The sequence below is a fragment of the Mchenga conophoros genome, linkage group LG18, assembly GCF_057382185.1.
Source record: "Mchenga conophoros isolate Kocher_MC1m ecotype Shallow Benthic linkage group LG18, M_conophoros_male_GT1.1, whole genome shotgun sequence".
Classification (NCBI taxonomy): domain Eukaryota; kingdom Metazoa; phylum Chordata; class Actinopteri; order Cichliformes; family Cichlidae; genus Mchenga; species Mchenga conophoros.
In genome coordinates, this window is record NC_140543.1 from 6,042,243 (window position 1) to 6,070,235 (window position 27,993).

Genomic DNA, 27,993 nt, shown 5'->3' on the forward strand with positions numbered 1-27,993 from the left:
GTGAGTTGGGTTAAGACCCAAGAAGTGATCATTGTGTGCAAGTTTTATTAAAATCTGACCAAGTAGTAGTGATAAAAATGCTCATAAAATAACAAATATAACCTTAACCCTGACCACAACTTGTAGACCCACGAGGTGATTGTTATTTTGCTTTCCAAAACTACAGGAGCGTGGATTATTGTGAAATATGGACTGACAAATGGACACTTCGCCTCACTTGGTCACAGTATAAATTCACTGAATCTTTGGCCAGATGAGTTACAAACACTAATATGTCGAACATGCATGCCTCATTTTACATGTCCAAATGCCAGGTGACAATTTGGGCAGTCTCAGTATAACTCATGGACCTCAGCTGAGGCTGAAACTTCTCTCCACACCATGCTTGAATTGAGTGACTGGATCCAAAAGGCTATTTGGATGAAGTGGTTTGTAAAGTAGACGACTCGCAGTTTTTTCTTAATTCCACAATTCAATTCAATTTTATTTAAACAGCGAAAAATCACAACAGCAGTTGCCTCAAGGTGCTTTATATTGTAAGGTTGACCCGACAATAACGCAACAGAGAAATCCCCATATAACCTCTGGCGCTTTGGCGACAGTGGGAAGGAAAAACTCCCTTTTGACAGGAAGTAACCTCCAGCAGAACAGGCTGCGGGAGCCGTCTGCTTCAACAGCTTGGGGTGAGGGGAGGAAGACAGAACAAACAGACAGATGTCGGTCCAACCCCGGCTACGAAAAAAGCTGGACTGGGTATCCGTGACAACAGACTGATTTGTAATGCCATGCGTTGGCAGCAGTTCAGCAGTAAAAGCTAGCACATTATATGGAGGAGGCTAAAAGCAAAGAGTGACCAATTTGGAAGTACTTCACAGTTACTGCTACAGCTTTTCTTTTATGTTTGCAAAATTTAATTTTAACCTAACAGCAAAATGCGGTCAAGAAAGTCAAAAGACTGAAAGCTTTGATATGACGACACTTTTATTTCTCTACTGCGCACTTGTTTACGTTCATTCTTGTTATGCTCAGACACAGAGGTGTTACAGCAAGCAGAAGCTAGGATGTTTGTTCACTGCAACTTAATTTCACTTCACATTATGTGCTACTGTAATCTAGACTGATACAGGATGGACCACATACAGCCAACTTTGATCTGAAGTAGGCCGGACCAGTGAAACTACATGATAAATGTGTAAAATTACAGAAAATGTTGTGACAGTTCATTGCACACACTGACCTGTAATTAAAACATATTCATTTTTTAAAATTTATTGTGGACTCGCTAATAGCTGAAAAACAGGAACTTTCCTGTGATTTGATTGGTGTTAGTTAATTATGTTGGCGTAGTATGAAGGAAAATCCAGTGGGCTTGATTCGAGGCTTCGCCACGGCCGACTTCGGCACCCAGGTCTTATGTTTGACACCCCTGCAGTAGGCTGGGACGAGACAAGTGCAAATAAATTACATGAAAATTTTTGGTAGCACTTTAAAATAATGTCACACTATTAAGCATTAGCAAGGTATTAGCAAGTGCTTAATTAATAATTTATATAGCATTATTTCTCCTTAGTAGGTCATTTATACATAAATTAGATAAATACAGATATATTATAGTGACAGTGATTATGATTATGAATTCAACTAGCAGTGATAAGCTGTACATCGTGTATCGGTAACAGATGGATAAACATATGTGTATATTTACAAATGACGCGGATTAAGGAGGAGTAATGTGTATAAATGTTGAATTGAGCACTTGCTAATACCTTACTAATACTTAATAGTGGATGAATTTGTTATAATTTACTTTAAAAGTCACACAATCAATGTTTAAGTCAATCCTGATGTTTCCTTACACATCAAACAATGCCTCTCAGCTTATTCATTTAACCCTGGCTTCGGATCGGTACCTTGCACCAGCAGATACCCAAAGCCAACATAAATCTATCCTATCAAAAAGAGTTGCATGGGTGCATTCCTAGAAAATGAGGCAGAAAGTTCAGTTTTGTCCAATATCACAATAAACAATCCTTCAAAAGTCCCAGTATCCACATCTGGATAAGATCCAGATTCTGGGTTTGTCTAAGCCCCACCTCTGGCAAAAATTTTCCACAAACCTCTGTAACTCTTAGAGTAACACTGCTAATGAACAGGCAGACCAACCAAACCAGTCTCTCTCACACACACAGAGGCCTCGTCCTCCTCATCAGCTTCAGCTGTACACCATGTAGTCTGAGATGTCTCTGAGACATAAATATAATACCCTGATCCTTGACAGTGTGCCGGACTTACATAGAGAGCCTCAATATGCTGCTTGTTACACAACAGGTAGAAGCAGCCAAGCAGTCTGATCTGGTTGGATCTGGTTTGAGACACAATCTGAACTGCACTGTGAGTCATGTTTCAGTGGCGCCAGCATCAGCTGTTGCAGTGAGCAGGTAGCTAATTATCCATCTTTCCTTCCTGCTCATCCTTCACCTGGCTAGCATCATGTCACTCACTCGTGTGTTGATAACTGCAGATTACTCTGTAACAATACCCTAATGTGCTGTAATACTGCTGCAGCCAAAGAGTTGCATCAACATCACGCATAATGAGCACAGAGAGCGCTCTCAGGTGTTACAGCATCAAGTACAGAGTCTGCATATGTAGTTCGGCTCCCTGCTACACTGATTACACTAGTCTGGACCTGCTGGGGCAGCAACACACACTCACAGCAGGGCCGTGAAAGAGATTTATGGCAGCTGTACATTAGAGAAAAAGCTCAGAGCTTGCAAAATGCTCATAATAAATGTAATTTTGAAATTAATGTTTAAAAAAAACATCATGAGATTCAGAAAGACACGGAGCTCAGTCAGCAGGCACAAGCTTGTGAGCCTTCAGTCTACTCAGATAAATCAGAGGCATAAATCAGGACTGGAGTTGCCAAGTTTCATTTAATGTTTGCCTGTTGATGGTATGATTTAATCATGGTGTACAACAGTGCAGCTGCACACGACAGGATTAGTAAAAGCTGGGTGAGGAGGCAAGCGGTGTAGCGGTACGCTAGACAGGCTGGCGGACGGACAGCGCTGAGGCCAAGACGAGGAGGAGGAGGAGGGAGCGCGATGAAATGTTATGGTATGATAGCGTTGTCATAGTAACCTGCTGACACAGCAAGGTCTGGTTACAACTTCCCGGCGGGACGTAAGCGCTAACGTCAGACTCCCTGCCTCCATGAAATCTGTGAGGAGGCTTCCTGCGTGTTTCACCTCAGCACGTGTTCTGATCCTCATGTTCGTCAGCGTTTCACTCGCTCCTCACTGACCTGGCCATCACACTGCACTGCAGCTCAACAATCACAAGTACTAAAACCACAGATGTGTCAAAGCTTTAATATCACAGTTCCAAATATCGCGCCGCTTTCCAGAGACAGACTTAAAAAAGCTGAAGCATGAGAGGCCAGGTTACCCCTATCACTTCATTTCATTCTCCATTGCAATAGTTCTCTATGCACTAAAGAAGCTTGTTCACATAACAGCGTACGGTTTAAAACAGGCCCAAGTGGTTCATTTATATTTGTTTATCAAAATAAAATATCTGCACATTTCAAATTTGTACAAGAAATCAGGACAGAAGACATAATAACATTAGTATGGAATCAAATGAATGGTGTAACCCATTAAAGGTCTATGGTCGTTTGTGCCATTGCATGAAATACCCGATTTCTTTTGTAACAGATTTAGAGCAGCATCAAATAAATCATTTTGCAAACTCTATTACTGCACTGACTTTATTATCATTATCTGAACTGAAGGTTTACTGTTTTGCATTTGCAGTGTGGGTAATTTTTGAGCAAGCTTTGACTGCTTGCAGGTAAAAAGCTGGGTGGAGCGCTAACACGTTTACTGAAATGAAATCTCAAAACCAATTTCCAACTGTTGGGGAGTTAGCCTTCACAATTCATTCGAAATAAACAATGACCAGTGCACAGAAGAAGTAGTTAGTCAGTCATCAAGGGACAAAAATATGTAAAAGAACCAGCGATGTGGTCATTTATCCCCTGAGAGGAAGCAGTTATTATATAAAAGACTTCTTCACGGGGAAGTTAAAGGGTTTTAAAAGTGTTAACACAAAACACTTCTGATTTTGTGCATTTGTTTGTGTTGAAGTCTGCAAGTGTGCCTTTATGCTGATTAAATTATGACCACACCTCTCTAACACACTTTTCCAGAAACTACAGAGCCTCAGAATCAGAAAAAGCCATTAAAATCCACTTTAGCATTAAAATTGATGCATTTCCAATAACCCAAAATAATACTTTTTAAAAGAAAAAACAGGATTTGAGTAAAGATTACCGTTGTGCTAGTATTTTAATGAAATCATGCATTAGAGTAGAACAGCTTGGAAGCAGAGATTCCCAGGTTAACTATACTTAGTCTATGGTTGTGCAAAGCTACAAAGTTTCTGGGGCAGATGAGATAAACAGGCAGTGTAACCTGGGCTTTATGAAATATTGGGAAGTCCACTAGAATTTTAAGTAAAGTTGACAGGCTGCGTGACTGGGATTTACAGCATTAGCGGTCTACTGGCTTCAAATCTTTTAAAATATTAAAGTGAGGAAGGACAGCACCTGGATCCCAGAGTGGATCATTAAATACCAACATATCCACTCTCTAACTCTGGAAATCTTAGTACAGGAAAGTGGAGTTCCCCTCTGTGAAATAACAGAACTTTCAGTCAAAGATTTAATTAAACCGTTTTAAAATTGCTGACAAGAAAACCTGTTACGTTTTAGAAAATGACCGACAGACACACACACACAGTTTTAGCACACCAACTGGTTTGTGGTTTTTGCTGTTAATCCCCGACGGTCAGTCTGTTTTTAGTGCACTACCTCTGCATTAAAACAAAAAGAGAGTAAACTGCAGCCTGGTATTAACGCAAACCCCCAGTGATGATCTTTTAATTCCACTGCAACACAACAGCAGGAAACCAGACCTGAGCCGAGAGAACAGCCTGACACCAAAGTGGTAAAATAATAGCATCAGCCACATGAATTTCTTCCTGACCTATATATGAGCCATTCCCTTAACACATCGACAGCAGCTTTTCAGCTACAGCAGACAAACGGGCAGGAACAAAACTTTTTAGACGCTTTTGTTATTGAAGTGTGATTTAAATCAGAGCATTGAAGCCGATTCCTGCTCGAGGAGCTCCAGCTGCAGGCCTTTACTCGGGCTTATAAGGAATTGTAAAGAACCAAGAAAAAAGCCCTACAAAGGCTTAAAAGAAGTCAGTAATGCACATTTCCTGTCATCGCTTCATAAGAAGTGTAGAGGCGAGGATGAGATGAATCTCAAAAGCTGCAGTAAAGTAACTGACTTTCAAATGCACCTGCCTCTGAGTTTACTTTATATCTAACCTTTACATCCACACAAGGTGAACCGTGTCCACGCGAGTGACTGCTCGTTTTTTTATTTTTCACATTTCCTGCACTTTTATTTCCAGATTGTTCCTCGATTTGTCTTGTTACGTTCACCTTGAGAGGTCTACCTCCTCAAATTTTTTTTTTTTTTCTTGTATCTCTGTGTGTTCAGCCCCATAACGGCGATTCAAACTGTAATCCTGAAACAAAACTATCTGCTCTCCAAAAACTAAGCACCAGGATTTACCTCCGACTTCAGTAAATACATATTTAGGAGTTAATGTCTTGTTTAAAACTCTACATGCTGTCTCAATCGTTTATTTTATAGTGAGCGGAGCCCTTTCAGGGCTGGCAAAGTCACACCTCGTATCAACATCAACAGTACCAGTGAAGCTGCATTGTCTCCATTTACACATATTTCTAAAAAAGTCTTTAAAAGTAGCAGTCACCTTCAAAATAAAATACACCAAACTGACAAAGTCTAAGTGTAGTTTATCAACGACTGGGGTTATCAAGAGCTCCATGATGTATATTTATTTATGTTTCAATCCCAGCTTCTCATTGGCCTCACACGCGCCGGTCAGGAACAAACTTAGGGCCAAATGTGGCCCCGTGTTGTACAACACCTGGTCTGATCTAAGCTGCAAACACAACTCAAGTAGGATAAACAGATTTATACAGCAGTGAATACCATTTATTACCCAACACCATGAGTGTCTATGGTATATAACAGCATAGTGTTGAACTGCTAACCCTGCCTGTTTTGCCTGTTTGCTTAAGCACCTTGCTCCTCTCTTACTTAAAAAGAGAAAGAAAGAAAGCCCTCAGAGGTAAATAACACCAAATCCTTCCTCCCACGTTGTCTCTGCTGCTGACCAGATCAATATTTGAGAACACAAACCCAGAAACATAACCCACCCTCGTGTCACGTGCGGCTCAAATCTGGAGAGTGAAACGCTGCTGAAGCGGCTTGCAAGAACATCTGATGCTCCTCAAAGGAAAAACAAAAGCAAAACAGTTTTGTTAGAAATCCAAGTGTTTTCAAGCTGTGACAGCATGAGGGTTTCATGCCTTCACTTTACAGGTTGCTTTTTCCTGGAGCTTGACGATTTTTCAAAGAAAGAATCAATTGGCTGACAGAAAAGTAACTCACAGCAGTTTCAAGATGAACTGCTGGCTCGTTAATTCTTTGATTTACAGGCCAAGCAGAAAGCGCAACATTCTTCTCTTCTCTATGTTGTAAACACTTTCAGGTATAATCAAAGAGCGCAATAATCATCCTTTTTTTTTTTTTTTTTAGACGTACAGACTCAGTGTAAAGTAAAGTTAATACCTCAAAGCACTAAATGGATCACAGTATCTAAACATGTAGCTTATTCTGTTCAATGGGTAACCACCACAACTCGTGGTGGCCTAGTTTAATATTTCTGAATCACTTCCACCTTAACAACAACTTCACCACTTACTGTGACAAATGCAGATCATGCCGATGGGAAGAACCAGGCTAAATAAGGCACGGTAGCTAATTTCAACAGTTATTGTAAAATGTTGTTTACGTTGTTTCTCATCATTTGTCCTGACTGGCACCTCACTGTGAGGAAGCAGTGTTTACGCACCACATATAAAGCTGACGACAAACAGTGAGGGGCTCAGGTGACTCTGTTGTGCAGTGGAGGTGAGGGCGTCTGGTTGGCACTGTTTGTGCTCTCTTAGAGGGAAGCTGCACTACAGATCAATACAAAGTTGTTCTGAGTGATCACATTTATCCTGTGATAAAACATATTTATACTTGTGGGATTGATCTGACCGGGGCTGATCTGGTTACACTTCACTAAGACACTTTATGGTTGCTTTATTATGTAATTCGCAGCCCAAATATCACATCGTCCAAAGCTAAAAACTGGAAATGTCACATTCATATTGTATGTAGCGTCACTGTAATGACTGATACCATTTTTTATTTTATTTACCTGTTTATTGAGACAGAGTAAACAGTTAAATGCAGTCTTACATACAGTCCTGATGTATCAACTTATTTCTATTTTTTGTTTGACTATTTTTTTCCCTTGTTTTACTTTTAGATCTTTCTTTTATTGCCTATATATCTTGAGTGAATACTTTTGAAGAGGCCCTTACAGCATTAAGACTGTACAAACCTGCCATGATAGTTTTTTATGCTTGATCTCTGAGTAATAAGAAAACTTAGAAGGAAGCTTCAACACGTGTCATGGTGATAACCCTGTAAACCCTGAACGAAAAAATAATTGCCAGAAAATTAGAATAAAAAAAAAATAGTGTTTATTGAACTTTTAAAACATTTTCTAGTTTTAATTTGTATCATATTTGCTATACCCCCTGTTTTTCTGTTTATTTGTTTGTTAGCAGGATAACCTGAAAAGTTACGGAAGGATTTGGATGAAATTTTACCAGAGGTGAATTACATCTGCTTTCGATCCAGATATGCTTTCGACTGTTTTTTTCCCCACTGCCAGACACTGTAAAGCTGGACTCCTCATATCACAGCTTTAAATTACACAACAACAAGACATAACAAAAAACAGAGATATTTCCCAAAGGTTTTAAGATAATATCACAAACGAATCCTGATCCCGAGACAATTCAGTGTACGCAGGTGTATGCAGACTCAGACACAGAAATCTGTCTCCTGTGGTGTGGATGCACCAAAGTCTAGCCAAAAATAAGTGATTTAATCTGCTGTCAACTTAAATCCAATTAGACCGTCACACTGGCAGTTCATGGTCGTAAATAACACTGATTTTACTTGTCCCCCTAAAAAAATTAAAAAATGTTTTAAAAAAATTGCGAGGCGACAGGTCTGAGGTCATATTCATGGAGCGCTAACGTAATTCGTTACCAAACATGGCAGCAGCGTTACACCCGGCGAGGACCACATTGCGTCTCTGAGCTGGCACATTAAAATTTCGAGTGGCTGCAGCGTGGCCCTCTGCCTCGCATGGCAACCAAACAGAGCGCCTCTTATTGGGGTTACAAAGCAATATTGTCCTGAATTATTCTAATGGCCGTCTGTTATTGCCTTTGGGCGTGATCTCATATGTAGGCTAACACAAAGAAGGGCCAATACGGACCAGAATGTGTGTTTACAGCAGACAGTTAAGCATCTTGATAAATGTTCAAAAACAAGGACCTCCCCTGTCTTTACCTCGTCTCAGTTCAGATGCATCACCTTATCACTCATCAGTCAGCTTGAAAATGCTCATGAACAAGCTACACACCAGAGGTTTTAGAGTATGAATGGTGTTATCCTCTTAAATGAAAGCCTTGTGTGTTCTGGGATGGATTTTAAGCTTTATTAAACTCTAAGGTGAAAGGTCTACCGGCTACTTATCAGGCCTTTCACTTTTCCTTCACCTTTGGCCCAGGAGTCCAGGCTGAAGGTGCTGACCTCGAGCTGCGAGAGCCCCAGTACAATCATTATACACCAGCTTCCTCTTTGAAGTCCATCTTTAAAAGCATGTACTTGAACAAGAAGTACTGTTATTGTGAGCAGTGATAATAGCAGTCTTATAAACACCCAGCTGTTCTAAAGCTCTCTAAATAACAAATTACTTTTGCGAAAGCCCATCTTTGTCCCAGAAAGACCTTTCTTTTTTTTTCCTTTTACAAGTCAGGGCCACACTCAAAGAAAACGATGCATTGTGCTGCTGCGAGTTGGCCCAGTTTCCAATGGGCATGCCAGTCGGACTTAAGATTTACTAGAAACTCCAGTTTAAAACTCCCTCCCAGTGGCCTTTTATTACCATTAAGAGCCCTGAGAAACTAAGTGACGCCCTGAATCGGGAAAATAATTTGTCATGTGTCACAGATTGATTTCAGTTCAAATTGTGTCTGCAGAGTTAGATCTTCAGCCCAGATAAACGCAGCTGTGGTCTATTTGGATAGCTGAATTCACAGTATGGCTTCCGATTCAGCAAAGATATCATCTGTCTCCACTCATCTCATGTCACTAATATAATAACCTAAGTAGGCTAAGCACCGTAAGAGCCTATCCGAGTACAGTCAACCCTTTGTGCTCACTCTCCATGGTCAATATCAGACGCAGAGTAGATCCCAACTCATGCAAGAGAGAGGCAGAGAGCCAAACCTTCAAACAAAGCCTCAAACTGACTGCATGTGATATTTAAAAAAGCCTGGACTGCATTTAAAACAAAAGAAAAATACTGCTTTTAACCATTACTGTGTAGCAACAGCAACCTTTCATTGTTCCTGTGTTTACATGTTGAGAAATTAACAGATTAAAGGAACTGTTAACAGGTAAATTAATCTGTGCATGTGCTGACCACTGTTACAAAGCTTGAAAAACACTGCAGTCTCTTCCCATTCCTTCTGCTGTGCGTTCACTGGGAACTGCGAGGTGAACTGGTTGCAACTTATGAGAGAAATCCAGTGATATAATAAAACTGATGACTGGGAGGATTCGCAGTGTCCAAGATTTCAGCATACTGACGCAGACATGCTATCAATCTGCAAATCAAACACTGAAGCAAAACCAGTAGAAGTCAAGATTTTGCAGGAGCAAAAACATTCTGATTCTGTCTCCCAGTAACACAGCATCTTACTTACATAATATCAGGTGATGGTAATGTAAACCTACACACAACATTCACCATTAGGACTGAAAACAAGACAATTTGTTTTTAAACAGCCCATGTCCTCATTCCTGTAACTGAAGGAGCTGTCAGCTGCCATTAACCCAGCCGACCACATCACTGTGTTTCTGCAGCCAACCTCCTGCTCACTGAGGATCCTCTGCCCTGCTCTGCATTGCTCTGTCACATCCAGCCATTGCTCGCTGCTGTGAACAAATGCTTTCTTTAAGCCACCACAAAGGAATGCCAACGGTTACTGGTCAACTGGGTCCTGCCGGACAAACCCGATTCAGTTAGAGGAGAATGTGGGTAACGTTTTTTTGTTTTTGTTTTGTTAGATTTTTGTACATATACCTACTCAAAAAAAGAAAATAATAACAATAATGTATCTATATTTTAAAATACAGACATATTTATATTTTAATAAGAATATTATGGATCGTATGAGACCTCTGATTTACTTTGAAATTCACTTTTCTCCCTGACTTAAATTTCCCCTTCCCAGCACCAAATGCTGCTGGCACGGTGGAGTAGTGGTTAGCACTGTTGTCTCACAGCAACAAGGTTCTTGGTTTGAACCTTCCGTTCGCCTGGGGCCTTTCTGGAGTTTGCATGTTCTCCATGTCGTTGTGTGGGTTCTCCTTGTCCAGATACTCAGCATTCTCCCACAGTCCAAAGACATTACAGGCGTAAAAGGTTGACTGCCTCTCTGTGTTGGCCCTGCGACCCATCCAGGGTTTACCCTGCCTTGACCTGTGACAGCCGGGAAAGGCTGCTAGTCTCTGTGACCCTGAATTGTACAAGTGGTTAAGAAAATGGATGCGTCAAAGCCTCTCCATTTTAGCTCAAAAGAACACAGAGCTCAGGCTGTACCCAAGACTCGGGTACAGAGGCTCTCTTTTTTTTGCCCCCACCACCAAATAACAGGAATGCACATAAGAGCTTCCCTCCACCCCCCTACTCCTTTCATAACTCAGCTCTCATTTGGCGGTTTAATTAGGCTTTACCTTGTTTGAGGCTGCTGGAGCGAGAACTTCTGGGGAAGCATGTGAAAACAGGGGGGGTCACTTAACCCATTTGGCTGCAGAACTCTCTGGACCAAGTCTGCGGCTCAGTAGAGTCACAGAGCAGGTAATTAAATATAAAAATAGTTTTAGTTTTATGAGCTTAACTGGTCTTTCTCCTCCCCAATCTAACACTTTTGGGATGAAGCAAAAGGCCAATCATCACCCAACAACTGCTGGACCACACTAATGCTCTTCACTCAATAAAATCCCTGCAGCCAGATGCAGATCCAGCTGTGCTTTCCCATAAGACTGGATATTGTCTTTTAATTTAAAATTTAAAACCAATTTAAAAAGAAAAATAATAATTAAACACCTTCAACATGTGAGAAGCATTTTTAAGCCAGGGCTCACAAACTGAATGTTTTGTATTGCCTTAAACTAACCAGCGGGCTAGCTTAAAAGACACTGTTATTATTCTTCACCGCCTCAATGTTTCACCATCCTTGGAGTTTGTAGTTTTAAGCCTTTTTTTAAATATAAGCTGCAGCCAATGAGTTATAAAGAACTATAAAGAAACCTCTAAAAAGAGGTTTCTTTATAGCTATTATCTGAAATCAAAGCTGTAGTTATAGTCAGCTAACCCAAAGTGAATGTAGTTAACAGGGATTACGTACCCTACTGATGGCCTGTTATGATAGAAGAAATTACTAGAAGATAAGCTTGATGTCAAAAAGGAGAGACCTTTCCGATGCCACAATGGTTCTGACCAGATACAAGCTGGGAAAATTGACCTAAACTGAACTTTTTAAAGTTTTCTTTGGTGAAATATCAGAAAACAGATCTGACATCCAGGCTATGAAAGCTTGTGTCTGTTCCTCTGTTGAAACTATGATCTATCCCACGATATTGATCAAATCTGAACAAACATGAGATTAGGGCTGGGCCATATTATACCGTTCACGGTAATACCGGTATAATGTTAGGCAACGATAGGAAAATGAAATATCGCGATAGAATGGGAGTAAAACGCGCATGCGCAGTGCCTTTGTTTTCATACGCACACGGCCGATTGTTGAGTGAAACAGATGAACCAGAATTGGTTTGTAAAAATGGTGCAACTTCCGTGATGTGGAACTGGTTTGGTGTTTGTCCGTCAGATACACAACAAAGCACATTTTTTTGCAGAACATGCAAGCGGCCGTTGTTATTGTCATATTTGTCGGACTAAGATGCTCTTAAATCTGGGAGTAATCTGGGTCCTAAACTCCGTATCTTCAGGTCAAACAACACTGCAGCATCACTTAGAGTTAAAAACTGTCTAAATTCTTTCATCTTTAATAAAACGATCAGCATTGCTGCTTTACCAGGTGTAACTATAAAGTTTAACTTCCAGGCATCCATGAAAACAAAAGTTATTACATTTAACGGAGTTAGAAGTTAGCAGGAAGCTAGCGGAAGTTAGCTCGCTAGTTTCGCTAGTTACCTAAGCATGATATAGCACGTTCTGACTGAGAGATTTCTGAAAAAATTCAAACGTACAGCTCTGCTATCACTTCCAACATAAATGAAGACAGGAAACTAAACAGCATTGACGTTTGTAGGGTTACTGAAGTTGGGCTAGCTGGTATATAATGATGTGCTACGTGATCACTAGCGACACAGCTATGTTAGCATAACATAAACAGTGAAGCTGGAGGACGAACACTAACACTTTTCCACTTATAAAAGTTAACGTGAAGGTTCTTCATGGTTAGAGACAAATGCAATCGCATGGCAGGATACTGTAAACGGACCAAACTTCAGTCAGGAGAACAACTGAGATAATCCATCCACAATACGAGGTTAGTCATTAATATACTGCAGCAACATGGGAATAGAGCAGCTGCCAGAGAATTCAACATTAATGAATCAATGGTACAGAAGTGGAGGAAGCAAGAAGAATGAGTTTAATAAAGTTTGATTTATCTGACTGCTTTGTTTCGCTTAATGTGCCTTATAATCCCGTGCACCTTATGGTCCGAAAAATGCGTACTGCACACTGCAGTTTAATGTTGCAAAGCACCTCTTTTTAACTTCAGTGGATATTATATATGGTTATGCTCAGGATATGTCAGCCCATTTCTACTGGAAATGCCTTTTGGTTAAACTTTCAGCAAGGAATTTGCATTTGCACTGTTACATTTTTATAAAGCTTTAATGTACATAAAAACCAGCTTCTTGTTTAAGTGAAAATAAATGGAAGGTTGTCTTTTTGCGCTAGTAATGTTGTGGAGTTGTATTTTGTCTCGCATCAATTATATCGTCGGTTATATCGTTATCGCAAATTTTCAAATATATATCGTGATAAATATTTTTGGCCATATCGCCCTGCTCTACATGAGATTTAGATGAATTTGGATTTAGACTATAAAACTGCTTTTCTTGCAGTTTTTGACAGCTCTTTTTACTTTTAGCTTAAATGTGTTTTTATGTGGTTCTCTGCCACACTTACAAAGTTGTGAGGGTTTCAAAAATATAGGGAAATGGTTGATTCACCACATGTGAAGGAACATAATTCATAAAGTTCTCATAATATGAAGCTAAAATTGCATAAATTTAACAAATAAAGTTACTCTAAATTTAAAATACATCAGCTCATTGTGAGGGAGTCAGGTGGGAGGACTGATTGCTTTTCACAAGAAAGACGTGGCAAAGATCAACAACTTAAAATGATAATAAATAAAATAAAAACAAAAGCTTCACAGCTATAGGTTTTAAAGAGGCTGTAAGAGTCCTTCATCAGTGTGGAGAAGCAGCTGCAGCCACAGTGAACTCACAGCTGTTACACTGGATTGTAATGACTGGAGGAAAAGAAGCATATAAAACACACATAACCTAACAAACCAACATGTAACTAGCCATTCTTCAGGCTATTTAATCCTTTAGTCGATCACTTTTCTTGATCGTGTATGAATGTAAACTTCTGTTAACTTTGAGGCATTTGCTTGGACAAAAGACACAACACGGATATTACTTACTAGCTCTTTCAACCATTTTATAGATAAACAAAGAGCAATAAGCAAAATTGACACTAATTATATGTCTGTGTCGTAGCATCTGCTCTTAAAGTCAACTACCTTGTGCTTCGTAGGTTTTCAGTGCAGTGCTGAGATCAACTATACTGTAACATTTTTAGTCGTTGAGTTTAATAAACCGGATGTGTTTACAAACCTCATAGCTTTCTCTGTGTCATATAAATTGGATTTTCATTTGTTTTTGGAGGTTTCTTCACACAGTAAGTAATGTATTAAACCATTAGAAAACACACAATACACAATGTATAATTTTTCTTTTTTTACTTTACAAAGGGTTGCAAAGCATTTAGACATTTCAGTTTTTCCCAGCATTAATCAGGTGAGGTTAGTTATTGCCTGTTTTATTGTATTTCATTTCTATTGTGACTCCATCATTTTCTTCTCTAGAAAAAAATCCAGGGACTCATCGAAATAAAAACATAAGCAATGAGTTGTTTTTCTCTGGCTTCCAGTTTGTTCCCAATGGAGATTCAAGTGCTTCTACTAAACACTGTATAAGAGAGAGACATGGAACTCAAAGAATCACTAATAGAAGTTTTTGGGAGGACTCCATAATGGCTCCAGATGGCGGTTGTCCCACCACTGCCTCTAAAAAGAGCCAATCATCAGCCAAACTAGTAAAACATGTGGGCTAGTTGTGTTATTGCACTGCTGGTGAACACCATTTACAATAAACATGTAGGTAAATGTACTTACAGTCTTTCTAATGGTAATATCTGTTCAGATCTCCTGTGGGAGGAGCCAAAGTCACTGAACTTTAACACAGCCATGAACGAAGCCGTCATGGTGCGTAGCTTTGCATGTGTAGTACAAATAAAATGTTGACAACCAAAGCTTTTAACCTGATTTCAATTTTAACTTTGGCTTCCAATTATTATTAAAACCATATGATTAAGATAAAACAAACTACTGCTTTCTAATAATAGTATTATTTTTGCCTTTCAGTACCTTAATTCCCTTTAATTTTACACTTCTCTAAAACTCCAGATTCATTCAGTTCACATTTTTTTATTAATTTATTTTAAATTAACATAATTTCAAATGGACTTTCTTAATTTAAAACTTGATTAAAACTTTGGACGCGGCCAGTACGGCTGCTGAGTGGTGAGCACAGGCAGTATAAAACATGGATCTTAAAGGTGAAGCCAGCGCGGAAGTGCCTTAAACTTAAACCTGCGTTCTTCCTAATAGCCAGTAGGGGCCAACAGCTGGACTTCTAGTTGTATAGAAGTTAATAGGAGAACAACCTTCCAACCTGCCCTCTCTAAACTCTGTCCTGATGAGTTTATGGACTCAGTTATTCATCTAAGGTCACACTGAATAAACATCAAGCCCAATTTGGAAATTTTAGTCATTCTAAGAGTCTCTAGAGGATAATCGTGGGTGCATTCATAGGGAAAAGGTGGGTGTTTTTACAGTGAAATGATGCTCAACTTGAGGCTTCATAGTGGGACTTCACAAACCAGTGGAAGTCTGGTTAGTAACCATGGTGGCTACTTCCATCTTTCATAGTGTCTGTAGTTTTGTCAGATCTGCCAGAGCAAAATGCAAACACAACATGCAAAAGTGTCACAGCGCTGTCTTGCTGTGAGCCAGTGATGCCCAATTCACCACTGTGCTGCTACTGGCCTCCATGCTGGTGGTGGATGCATGTACAAATCCCAGCAGAACTGCTCCATATTTAAGGTGGGCAGGAAAACTAACCAAACATTCCCCCAAACTCTTACCTAGATACAGCGAGGCATTCTCCTTCTTCACATTGTCGTCCAGGTAGGTGGGCCCCAGCGTGTAGATGGGCGTGGACCCCATGCCTACCAGGATCTGAGCGATGACGAACAGCGCCACGTACAGGTTGTGCTCGTTGCCCTCCTGGTCTCTGGGACAGGAAGTGATGTCAACGCGATCCCTGCTGCTGGCATTGCTATTCATGCACAGGCCCTCGTTGGCCGAAGATGAGTTGACCTCCTGGATCTGGTAGGGCGGGGAGATGAAATGAGGTAAGGAGAATAGGGCAGCACCCACAGCGATGAAAATGCCCCCCACTGCCAGCCAGCGAGGCCTCTGGCCCCGCCCACCAAAGTAGCTGATGAAGACGACCACCAGGAGGCTCCCGATGTCGAAACAGCTGACGAGCAGGCCAGACTCTGAGCTCCTCAAGCTGTACCTTTTCTCTATGGTGGTGATGACGCTGCTGAGGTAGCCAGACACCATGAGCGACTGGATGAACGTCAGGTAGCACATGCAGAACAGGAAGCAGCGAGAGTCCTGCAAGATGACGCCAAGGTGCTTCCGACTGGGCAGACGAATCTGAGCTAGCCTGGCTGCGAAAAACCCCGGGGGCTTCCTCCTAGCCATGTGTTTACTCCTTCGGATCTCCGTGTTCTCCATGTACGAGGCCGGCCTATTCAGCGCTGACTTCCCTGGCTTTGGCGGGTAGTTTGCTCTCGTTGGGGACTCGGCCTGGAACGACTCAGTGTTGGGCGGGTTCTGGATGAACTCTGTGCTCTCCTCGGCCGTTATGGACATCCGCACTGAGCTCGCCAGTAAGGTTTTCTCCTGAGGTGCAGCTTCGCTTAAAACAGGCAAACTTTTAGATTTGAAGTTCGTACCTGGATCCTCCACCTCGCTGGAAAACCCGTCCTCCTTCTGAAGGGACTCGGACAGCTCTGCTTCCTCGTGGTCAGCCATCATTTTCAGTCAATTTTCTTTAGAGGTTCAAAAAAAGAAGCCGGCCCAGTCAAAGAACACATTTACAGTTCAGGGGCTGCTGGCCATCACATCTATTATTAATAGGAACACCTACTCCCACAAAGAGACCAAAAAAAGCAACAATGACAAGCACGCTCACAGCCTCTACTGTATCTCTGCTGCAGGACAGCAGACAGCTCTGGGTTTGTTTATCTTGTCATGCACACTTGCCTTCTGCCACCATCCACCATAATCCGGAGGTGGAGACCGCTCAGGCCTCCTCTGCTCGGCCAGCGGAGCTCCGGGGCCAGGGCTCCCTGCAGATGCTTGCTTCAGCAGGACGCTGGTGCTCCTGGGTCGGGAGCAGGGATGACATTAATTCACAGAGCATCCCTGACAGCCCTGCCGATGCAGATCACACAGCCGCAATAATGTCAGTTCTTTCATCAGGTTGCATGATCGTCGTCCCCTGCTCCTCCTAACTCCTGCCCAAGTCAAGGGCAACCCCGACTCCAATGTTATCAGCGCACCAGCTGTCCTCCCAGCGGGCGAGGGGGGCTGGCATTTAGGGATTATCTTTCGGTGCAAATTCCTGGGGAGGAACATGAACGAATAAAAATCAGGGAAACGGGGAGAAGTCGTCGAGGAGAACCAAAGACAGCGAGCAGAAACAGAGCTGCAGCTCACTGCAGTGCTGCTCGGCTGCTGTCTGTCGCTGTTTTGAAAACAACCAGGTTCAATCCAGGAAACACTTCAAAATAAAAGCTACAATTTTAGTGACAAAACTCCCAAGACACACAACATCATAACTGTGAACAGTAATGGCCATTTCGGGCTTTCTAGACTATTTAAGATAATATAGCTTGTAGTAACTTTCCTGACCAATGCATGTTTTCACAATTATCTCCACACGGCTTCAAATATTGCAAAAATAAATAAAACAAAAAACCGGAATCCCATTAACTGTATATTACATCTAAAAAACGTTTTCTGTGTATATTCACGTGCCTCTATATATAATCACTCTTGAACATGTGACTGAATCTGCGATATTTAATATTAAATTCGGTCTGCTTAACACAAACACAATAAATTCCTAACAGCAAAATTAGCAAATTAGAAGAAAGGCCGTCGGAATTATCACAATTTTACTGTTTGTTTGTTTTGTTTTTTGTTTGTTGTTCTTTTTAATGTAGGGTTTACAATATGTGTGGAAGATTAAAATGTTTTATTTTGAAAAGAACCATGGCTCGCGGCCATACAGCTAGCGGCTAACAACCCGTAACAATAACAATATCGACATTGTCTTTCATTAACCTGACATACGGTAAAGATGAGACATCATTCAGACCTTCGTGTTCAACTTCCACTAAATAATACTCAAGGGCTGGTAGTGAAGAGTCATTCAAGCAACGCCCTTGTTAAAATATTCCACATCCAAAATATCATGTAGCAAATTAGTGGAGAAAATACCGGAAAAGTGTTTTCAAAATAAAATAAAAGCGTCAGAAAAAAAGGGGGCGATCGCCCATTAAAGCAAGGGAACTTTGGAGATTCATTTTGAGGAATTGCAGGTATTTAAAATACCAGTTTGGCCAGTAGCCGATGCATCCGAGTTTGTTTATTTGTTTGTTATTTATTCATACTGTAGTGTCAAATCAAAAGATAAGCTAAACTGTTTCAAATCTTTCTTTGTCAAAGATAGCAGATGTAAAGAGCAAAGAACACCCCTCTGTGTGAGAGTAAAAAAGCCAAGCAAAGGTTAGACGAAATTTCGAGTTATTAGGTCAGAGGCTGAAACAAATTTCCACAGGTATCAGTCAGTGAGGCCAATACTTGAGTATGTGACCAATATACAAATATTAAATTAAGCCTTTTTATCTTACATTTTTATCTAGATCCTAAAATAGGCAAAGAGTTTAGATAAAGGTTAAATATAAATTAAAATCTAAAAAAGTGAGAACAATGAGATTGTGAAAAAAATACTATAATACAAAAACACATACTGCATGTTAAATATACAATATACACTTAATGATAAGTATTTATTTATTTGTTTAGTTAAAACGTCATGCAGCATAATAAGCATAATGAGGTTTCAAACTTCTCCAAGGGCTAAATGAAGACCTGCAATGCTTTGCCTTAAGTATGTAGATACCAGTGTTGGTCAAGTTACTTGAAAAAAGTAATCAGTAACTAATTACTGATTACTTCCCCCAAAAGTAATCCCGTGACTTTACTGATTACCTATTTTCAAAAGTAATTTGTTACTTAGTTACTTATTTAAAAAATGATTTACAACCTGAATAGGTAAAGAGCTTTCTATTTTTTCTGCATCATCCATCATATAAAATGTAATCAAATGAAAAAGTCTCTTTTTGAAACTAGTTTTATTAGTTTTAGTCTTTTAACTTTGCGCATGAAGCAAACATTAAATTATATGCAACATTCTCTGACTAGAAGAAATTTGTTTAACATTTAAACCTATTTTCTGCATATTCCAGCATATAAAATAATTTTTTTGTGTGTTTACACTCACTCTTTCAAACAGATGCAAGCAGGGGCGATTCTAGGATCAGAGCTTTGGGGGGGCTGAGCACCCAGAGAGCTGCCCAGCCAGCCAAGATACACTTTACAAATCAAATCAAATCACTTTTATTGTCACATCACATGTGCAGGTACATTGGTACAGTACATGTGAGTGAAATTCTTGTGTGCGAGCTTCACAAGCAACAGAGTTGTGCAAAATACAATAATGTAAACAAGCAAAATACAAGAATGGCTACATCTGAAACTAATAAATATATGTACAATATATAATAGTATATGCATTTCTGGATGTGTATACTAAATATTTTTCTACGTGTGTGTGTGTGTATACACATATTTTACAAATTAAATAGAGTAAACAATAAATAAAATATGTAAAAATATACTCGTCACAATGAGACTTCTTGCCTGTCTCTGTCAGTCCCTGCATCCTCCCTGTCCTCGTCGTCTGTTGTCTTTGTCTCCGTTATCAGTCATCAAAATTTTACCATCTCTGTGCAATTCTGCAAATTTCTTTATTAAATCATAAGATTCTTAAATTCATCAAGTCTCTCTGTGCCTGGGTCCTCATCACAAAACATGACATCACTGTTTTGTACATTTTAACACAATTTAATCCCCACATTTGTGAAAGAAAAGCAAAACACTTTTGTCTGTAACAAAACCATCAAATCAGATAAAGGTTATTTAAATGCTGCAAAAGAAGAATGGATTGGAATTTAAAAAAAAAAAACACATCCTAACCTTAATTACTGGGTGAGAATAATGAGTGACGCTCATAGTGAGTAAAAAGTAAACTGAGTGCATTTTTTGGACAGCGATTCACTTTTAATGTGCATGTATAATATAATACAGATGCATAAAAAACACTCCCAAAAAAGAATAAATTATTACAAATAAATTATTACAAAATATTAAGAAATATATATATATAAAAATGGAGGTAACTTTGCCTGTGGTAGAATGTATACCATGCATGAAAAAATCTTTACTGCAGATACTAATTTGACCAATTTAATAATACTAATTTTGCGTTAGATTCATAAGATTTATGAGTTTCATGCTTTCATAGTGGTCCTTAGGAGAGCTTGACATTTTTTATCAGGTGGTACACACTGTAAAAAGTTTGAGAAAAGCTGATAAGTGTATGTGTGCTTTTGGAAAACATTTAAAGCTGCAGTGCAGAATCTTTGAAACAAGCTTAAAACATTTTTAGAATATAAACAGAGCATCTGCTTCTCTTTACAGCTCCTCATGTACGTACTGCGGCAGTCATACAGACAACTGGACGGTCCAAAAGTTGGCCTACCTATTACTGGCTGAGGTTTTAGTAGAGTTGTGGCTGAACCACATAAAAATATATAATTAATTTTAATCTCCCCAATCAATTATAACATGATGTTGGAATGTTGTTAAAGAGGGTCAAAACTGTTTCAACCCAGTTTGTTTAGCAGAGTCTGTACAGCAGCTTTAATATGGAGAGAACACAACTTCCAGATTGTGTGAGTAAAATCAGGTTTTTTTTCTCTTTGTCAGTTTAACAGTTTCTGTTGTGCCTGTCACTGTTCCCTGTCTGTTTTCTTACCTGGTTCTTCCCGACCTTGTACTTTCTCCTCACATTCTCCTCTTTCCTCTCTTCCTCTTCGGACTGACAATCATACACAAATAGATTGTATTCAATTAGATGAAAAATTACATTAATATGAAAAAAAAATACTATTAAGATCACTAACAAAAAGTCCTCTCAGTGTACTTTCAACCAAAAGGCAAATAACCAAACCACATGTACATCTAATAAAAGATAAATATTGAAACACTGATCCAACATTATTGATCATTTGATTTTATACTTTTACCTGAATGTGGCTCCTTTTTTTGAAAAAACTTCCTTATATCCATTATGAATCTGGCTGCCTCTCTGTACACACACACACAACAGAAGTTATAAGATTAATGGGCATCCAGTCAGTTAGCTAGTTAGTATCCATTTCAAACAGGACAGTGGTAACAACAATAGGCTACGGAGAACTTTAAGTTTTTGATTTTAAATAGGCTGTATACATTTCAATGGGAGCAACAGGACGGTGAAATGTTGATGATTTTACTACAGAGTAGGACGGATTGTAGGGTAGCAAACATTGTTGGAAAACACGTTTTCAACAATGCAGGTTACCTGGTGTAATGTTTTTCAGCTAAAAAGAAACATGGTCTGACTCCTACCTAACTATATAAAGAGTAACTGAAGGTTAAATGCAGCTAACATGTCCTGTTTTAAGCCAGGCACTCACACCTCAGCAGCCACCATCGCTCTGGCAGCAAGAGCGCTAGAGCCAGAGCAGGGGAGAGGCGAGCTGGAACAAACCACTTTGGGAGGGGGGGTTATCTATACTTCTGTTGTTAAAATGTTACGTCTCAACCAAGTACTGTATGCTTTTTATATTTTTAGTAGTGTGTCACACAAACAGCAAATATTGTCAAAAAAGTAAGAAATCTTTGGGGGTGCTGTGATTCATCCCTAAAAATGGGCTAAAATCGCCCCTGGATGCAAGTAAAACACAGCAGAAAATAAATAAAACCTGTTGCTCTGTTTTCACCTGTATAGCAGGAGTAGGGCAGGCGGAGGTTTGCCCTGGTGCAGGTGTGTCACAGCGGTCAGTGGAAGGATCTGGGAGTTTCACATTCCCGTGGCAGAATACTGTCGGTACTTGCTCGGACGTTTAGGGTTTTTGTCGCTGTAAAAAGAAGTTTTCTTCCCACGCATCCCACGATTACGGAATCAAACGCAGCGTGCTTACAGGAAAGTAACAGTAATCTAATGACCTTTTTTGCAATAGTAATCCCTTACTTTACTCGTTACTTTAAAAAAGCAGTCGGATTACAGTAACAGTAAGACGTTACTTGTACTTGTAATGCATGTTACTTGTAACTCATTACTGCCCATCTCTGGTAGATAAATAAGAAAAAACATATAAAAACCACAAATATTATTACCAGGCATCCAAATTCAAAAACAACCCAAAAAAATGAGATGCAGACACTGAATATGGGAGCAGGCATTTACACCCATTTAGCCAGATGAGACCTTAGAGAAGTCCAACACTGATGTTGTGCAACGACATGTCCACAATCATTGTTTCAGTTCATCGCAAAGATGAAAGATTAAGTTACAATTATCATGCAGATTGTCTTTATGGACCCAGCTTTGCTGGCATGAACACTATCAAGTAAACACTGGATAGGGTCTTCCACAAGAGTTTGCAAAAGACAAGATTATTTAAGTTCAGTAGCATGACGAAACATTTAAAACAAAAACTATAACAACTTAAAAAAATACAATAAAGTAAAATCTTTACTTTTTTTTAATTAAATTTGCCAAAATATGAACCAAAATGAGGAATTTGTACATGTGTTTATTGAGCGTGTGATGTCTACATCTCTCAAACAGTCTAGTGTAGTTTGAAAATTAAACATTCTCAAAATAGAAACTCATAGGAACAAATAGCCAAAAAATTTATCTCTGGAGACTAACTGAATTGAAATCCAGCTAAAATAAAACAAAATATTAACAACTAATGAAAAACAAACTTTAAAAAAAAAAACAGACACCATTTAAAAGTTTACAAAGGGTGTCCATATACTTTTGGGATATGCAGGTAAGAGACCTGAGCTTGAGAAAAGAGCACAAGAACGCAGCGACCTCTGGTGGTTAATATGAAAACGACAAATACAGAAACCTGCATTTAAATTAATCACATTTTTCACATTATTATTAATATTTAACACATTTAAAATTATTTTAAGTAAGTAAGAAAAATGTATTTATATAGCACATCTCACGTAAATATAACAAAGTGCTTCACAAAAAAGCAAGAAAAAAACAACATATCATATTAATCTGAAGCAATAGACACAACATAACATCATTTATTGTTTGGAAATACTAACAACTGTCACTCAAAGTTCTAAAGCCGCACAATGGCTGCCCCATTAATTCGTTGTACAATACATACTTTTTATGATTAAAAAAATCAACATAACGAAGAGCATGAATTGTTCCTAAGAAAAAGGAAAAGTAGTTTTGTTGTGAACTGAGTAAACTTAATTTTCCGAAATATGAACAACTATAAAATGTGCCCGTCTGTGGTAAGAAGCTCGTTCATCTGATAAACAGTTTTGTTGGTCGCTATCGTGCAGGTGTATTGTGTAGCTGCTGCATGTTATGTGTGCTAGGTTTTCATGCTTTGTGGTCATCTCTGTGCAGCTAACCAGTGGATTAACTTTAGTTGTGTCTAGCTGATTTCCCACTACCAGAGGATCTGAACCAAGGAGCCATTACTTTGCAGTTTTGAGGTGGAATCACTTTGCACGTACTGGGTACAAAGTCGCCATCAAACCTCTTCTAGTAGGTACAAGGAACCACAACCAACCACCACCCATCACTGGTCTCACTAATGCCAAGCCGGCATTTCGGCAGAACCAAGAGGAGCATCAACAGTACAGCATTAATGATGAAAACCAGCGCAGAGCTAGGAAGGGAGATGCACCCAGGGCTGTTCAAGGACAGTGGTAGACCACAGAAAATCCTGGAGGGTGAAAATCAGACCTACATCCAGCTGCAGAGCCACACTAACAACAGCAGCAAGCCCCACCGTGAACGTAAACACCAGCAGACCAACAGACACGCCTCCAGCAGGGCAGACACAGACGGAGGCAGCAGTGGCACCAGCAGTAGCAGTAAATATGTAGTCATAAAGGGTTCAGAGTGGGTTTGAAACACAGACAGTAAAATTATTTAGCTCAGTTCAGTTCAGAAAGTATTAGAAATAGTATCCTGAATACCTTTTGTTCTAAGATTTGGTGCCAGGTTTTTATTTACCTTGATTAAGCAGAGACTTTAATGCCCCAATTGAAAGTTCCTTACTTAAACCATCTTAAAGCAGCTTCATTCAAACTGAGCAACCCTTTATGTTACACAATTAAAGTTTTCTTTTTCATTGCCATCCACAGTTAAAGATTTGAATAATTTTGTTCATGCTTAATTCTGCTTAATTTATTTGTTGTTACTGTGACCTCTAGCAGTACATCTGTCCGGATGATTAGGATAACATTGTATTACCCTCATGAACGTCGCTTTTCTGTTTTTTTCTGATAGTAACACATATTTGTTTGCTGTGTTTGGATCCAATGTGATTTCACATGAATATTTTAAGAATTCATCTCTGGTCTTTGGCTCAGATTCTGGTAGTGAACCATCCACATTAGTGATTTTCATTAAGACGTTTGTCCATTTCTCTCTTAAAATTGATTGTAGTATATCTCTGGTCTCTGATAGTGCCCTTTGCACTCTGTCAAAATGCTGCAGACAAAAGGAGTGGATTGTAATAAAGCATATAGACTCACTGAGTGCTGACAGTGAGGGGTAGTTGTGGAGAAACTGGATGTGATCCTCTGTGTGTGAGAGCTGCTTCAGCTCAGCATCTTTCCTCTTCAGCTCAGTGATCTCCTGCTCCAGCTTCTCCTGAAGCTCTTTGACTCGACTCACTTCAGTTTCCTGCTGGGATCTGATCTGCTGCTTCACATCAGAGCTTCTTTTCTGGATGAGATGGATCAGCTCAGTGAAGATCTTCTCACTGTGCTCCACTGTTTGATCAGCAGACTGATTGATGGCCTCCACCTCCTGTTGAAGCAGCTTCACATCTTTCTCTCTGTCCTGGATTCTCTGCTGGATGTTTTGTCGACTCACCTCCAGCTCTCTCTGCCTCTCAGTCCTTTCTGCTGCAGCTGAGACTGTGTCGTGGCCTTTATGTTCATCCACAGAGCAGAGATAACAGATACTCTGCTGATCAGTACGGCAGAACATCTTCATCACCTCATCATGACGAGAGCAGATGTTCTCCTGGAGCTTCTTGGAGGGCTCCACCAGCTTGTGTTTCTTGAATGTAGGTGAATCATAATGAGTCTGAAGGTGTTTCTCACAGTAAGATGCCAGACAGACTAAACAGGACTTGAAGGCTTTCATTTTTCTTCCAGTGCAGACATCACAGGCCACATCTTCAGGTCCAGCATAGCAGTGATCAGCAGGAGCAGCTTGGAGTCCAGTCTTCTTCAGCTCCTCCACTAAATCTGCTAACATGGTGTTTTTCACCAGGACAGGCCTCGCTGTGAAAGTCCTCCGGCACTGAGGGCAGCTGTAGATTTTCTTCACATCCTCCATGTCCCAGTGACTCTTAATACAGTTCATGCAGTAGCTGTGTCCACAGGAAATAGTCCCCGGATCCTTCAGTAGATCCAAACAGATCGAACAAGAGAAGGCGTCCTGATCCAGATCAACTCTTTTTATCGCCATTTCTCTTCAAAGTCCCAGGGTACTTAAGTTTGCTTCAGTTTCCTTCAGCAGAGTTTGAACTGTAAGCCAAAAGCTCGCCATGCTTGTTTGTTAAAGAGCCTGCAGTAAATGACGTTTATCAACTCTGACACTCAGCCGCTTGCACCCATCTAAAACCTGGCAGGTCTGTGAAGCGGCGGGACACTTAAAATATCTGGACAGACTGAAATGTGCCAGTTCGCTTGTTTTGTTTTGTTTTTTAATCAAAGTCTCAGCAGCACTTCTACCGACCTCAACCAATCAAATATTTGGTTTCATTAGATTTGCACTCCTTGAGTCCTTTTTCAGTACGCACATTCTTCATCATTTCTCTGCAGAGTGCATCAGTTCTGTTGTCTGAGTAAGTGTAGTCAAGGCAGCAGATTCAGACACACATACAATCTACTGTATAGATTTATCACAGTAAATATATCAACAAAGGATCCAAAGTGATATCCTGCTCTTGCATCCAGGTGGCCAAAAGAAAACGAAAATTGTCACAAGCTGTGAAGAAAGTATTGGTTAGTCCAGAGGACCCGTCATCAGTAAACTGGTATTGGCTGGGATGTTTCATGTAAAAACCAACTGTTCATCATCTGAAACCTTTACAGACATATATGTATTTGTATATTTATATAGCGCTTTACTAGTCCCTAAGGACCCCAAAGCGCTTTACACATCCAGTCATCCACCCATTCACGCACACATTTACACACTGGTGATGGCGAGCTACATTTTACCATGTCGGATCATTTTTCACAAACAGCTGCTTAAAAGCAGGATGAACGCCAAGACTTGTGCGCAGTGGAGTAAATCAGTAAATCATTTAAGCTGCTTTCCAGAAGAAGAAGCTTTATTTATTTGTGGGTACAAAGTCACAGTGAACTGAACAAACTATACGTGCTGTTTCCTTTGTCGGTGTGATTGGATGAAATGTGTCACTTAAAGAAGAGTGACTTTCAGTTTTGTTTTTTGTAATTAAGATCCTTCTGATCAGATCCGTGTTACGCACCAGCTGCTCACTGCAAGATATCTTATCAAAAAGTCTGTGAGGAGCGATAGGGGAGAAATTAATTTCAGTGAGAGCTGCAGCGCCGAACACTCAGACTGTTGAGTCACTCTTCTTTCTTTGAGTGTGTTGACATTTTAAAAGTATCTTTGTGTAGCAAATGCTTGACACTTTACTGTCTGGTGAGGCTCACACTGGATTTCTGAAATTCAAAGTTCCTCCACAGATGTAGGAGTTAGAAATGTGCATACAAATTCAAATTCAAATTCAAATTTTATTTGTCACGTACACAGTCATACACAGTACGATATGTAGTGAAATGCTTGGACAACTGCTCGTGACCTAAAGAAAACAAAAAAGGAAAAGGCTATGAATAAGATAGGAAATAAATATGAAAAATTAAAAAGGGTAAATTTAACTAGGAAGGATGGCACACATCAGATGAATTCCAATGACCTTGTAGGGGCGTAGCGTGGCGTCATGGTAACAATCCGCTACAATTTGTCTCACATGTCGACTCAAAGATTTATTGGCCAGATTTTGACAAACAGCTTTATAAAGCTAACGCAGTTTCCTCTTGCTGCCACTTGGTGCCGCCTGTGCTCTTTGTTTCCCTAAAGCAGCTAACTCATCATGAGGCATGATGGTTTTTGAAAATAGAGCATCACACAGGTGATACTTGTGTGTCAAATATGATGCACTTGGCTTTACAAGGTTTATTATGTCACGTGAGACTGATAGCTGTATGTTCTGTTAGTCTGTAATGATGTTGATGTTGTGAGTTTTATACTTGTGTATATTCCCATATTTTTACTGCAACCCTTTTTACAGACCAGACACTGCAGCTGACAACGAGGCTTTAAAGATCCTCTCTTTAAGAAGCTTCGGTGACCCAGCTGTGGCTTTCTATCAGTAAATATATGAGCACCAGGAAAAATAAATAAGCTCACTTTAAAGCGTTGACCTTTATCCATGGCTTTTCATATGAGTAGAGTCAGTTTCAGCTGTATAAACAGCAGCATGACGACTGCAGCCAATTAACCTGTTTAGCACTGCAAACATATACACTGAACCCGGGAACTCAGGCGTGTTTGGAATCACATTAGAATCTGCTAAAGCCATCTGGATCCTGGATTTGAACCCAGGCTCTTTTGTTAATAGTCTTCATATCCTCCCCCGAGCTTGCAAAGGTTCCTCTGGTAATTATCATTGCTGTTGTTTTTTTCTCACAATATGAAAAAACTAAGTTACTCTGTGAAAAAAATC

General features: G+C 39.9%; 2 protein-coding genes across 2 annotated transcripts in view; both read right to left on the reverse strand.

Annotated features, from left to right (window-relative positions):
* LOC146553075 (solute carrier organic anion transporter family member 5A1-like) overlaps positions 1-17,536 on the reverse strand; it is a 51,494-nt gene extending 33,958 nt beyond the window's left edge. Inside the window, exon 1 of the mRNA XM_085255375.1 lies at positions 15,844-17,536. Coding sequence (XP_085111501.1) covers positions 15,844-16,807 — 964 coding nt within the window. The 5' untranslated portion in view covers positions 16,808-17,536. The remainder of the gene's footprint in view (positions 1-15,843) is intronic.
* Positions 17,537-24,404: 6,868 nt separating this feature from the next.
* LOC146553076 (tripartite motif-containing protein 16-like) lies at positions 24,405-25,700 on the reverse strand. Its single transcript, XM_085255508.1, has one exon. The coding sequence runs from the start codon at positions 25,698-25,700 to the stop codon at positions 24,405-24,407; it is 1,296 nt and encodes a 431-aa protein (XP_085111634.1).
* Between the last annotated feature and the right edge of the window lie 2,293 nt (positions 25,701-27,993).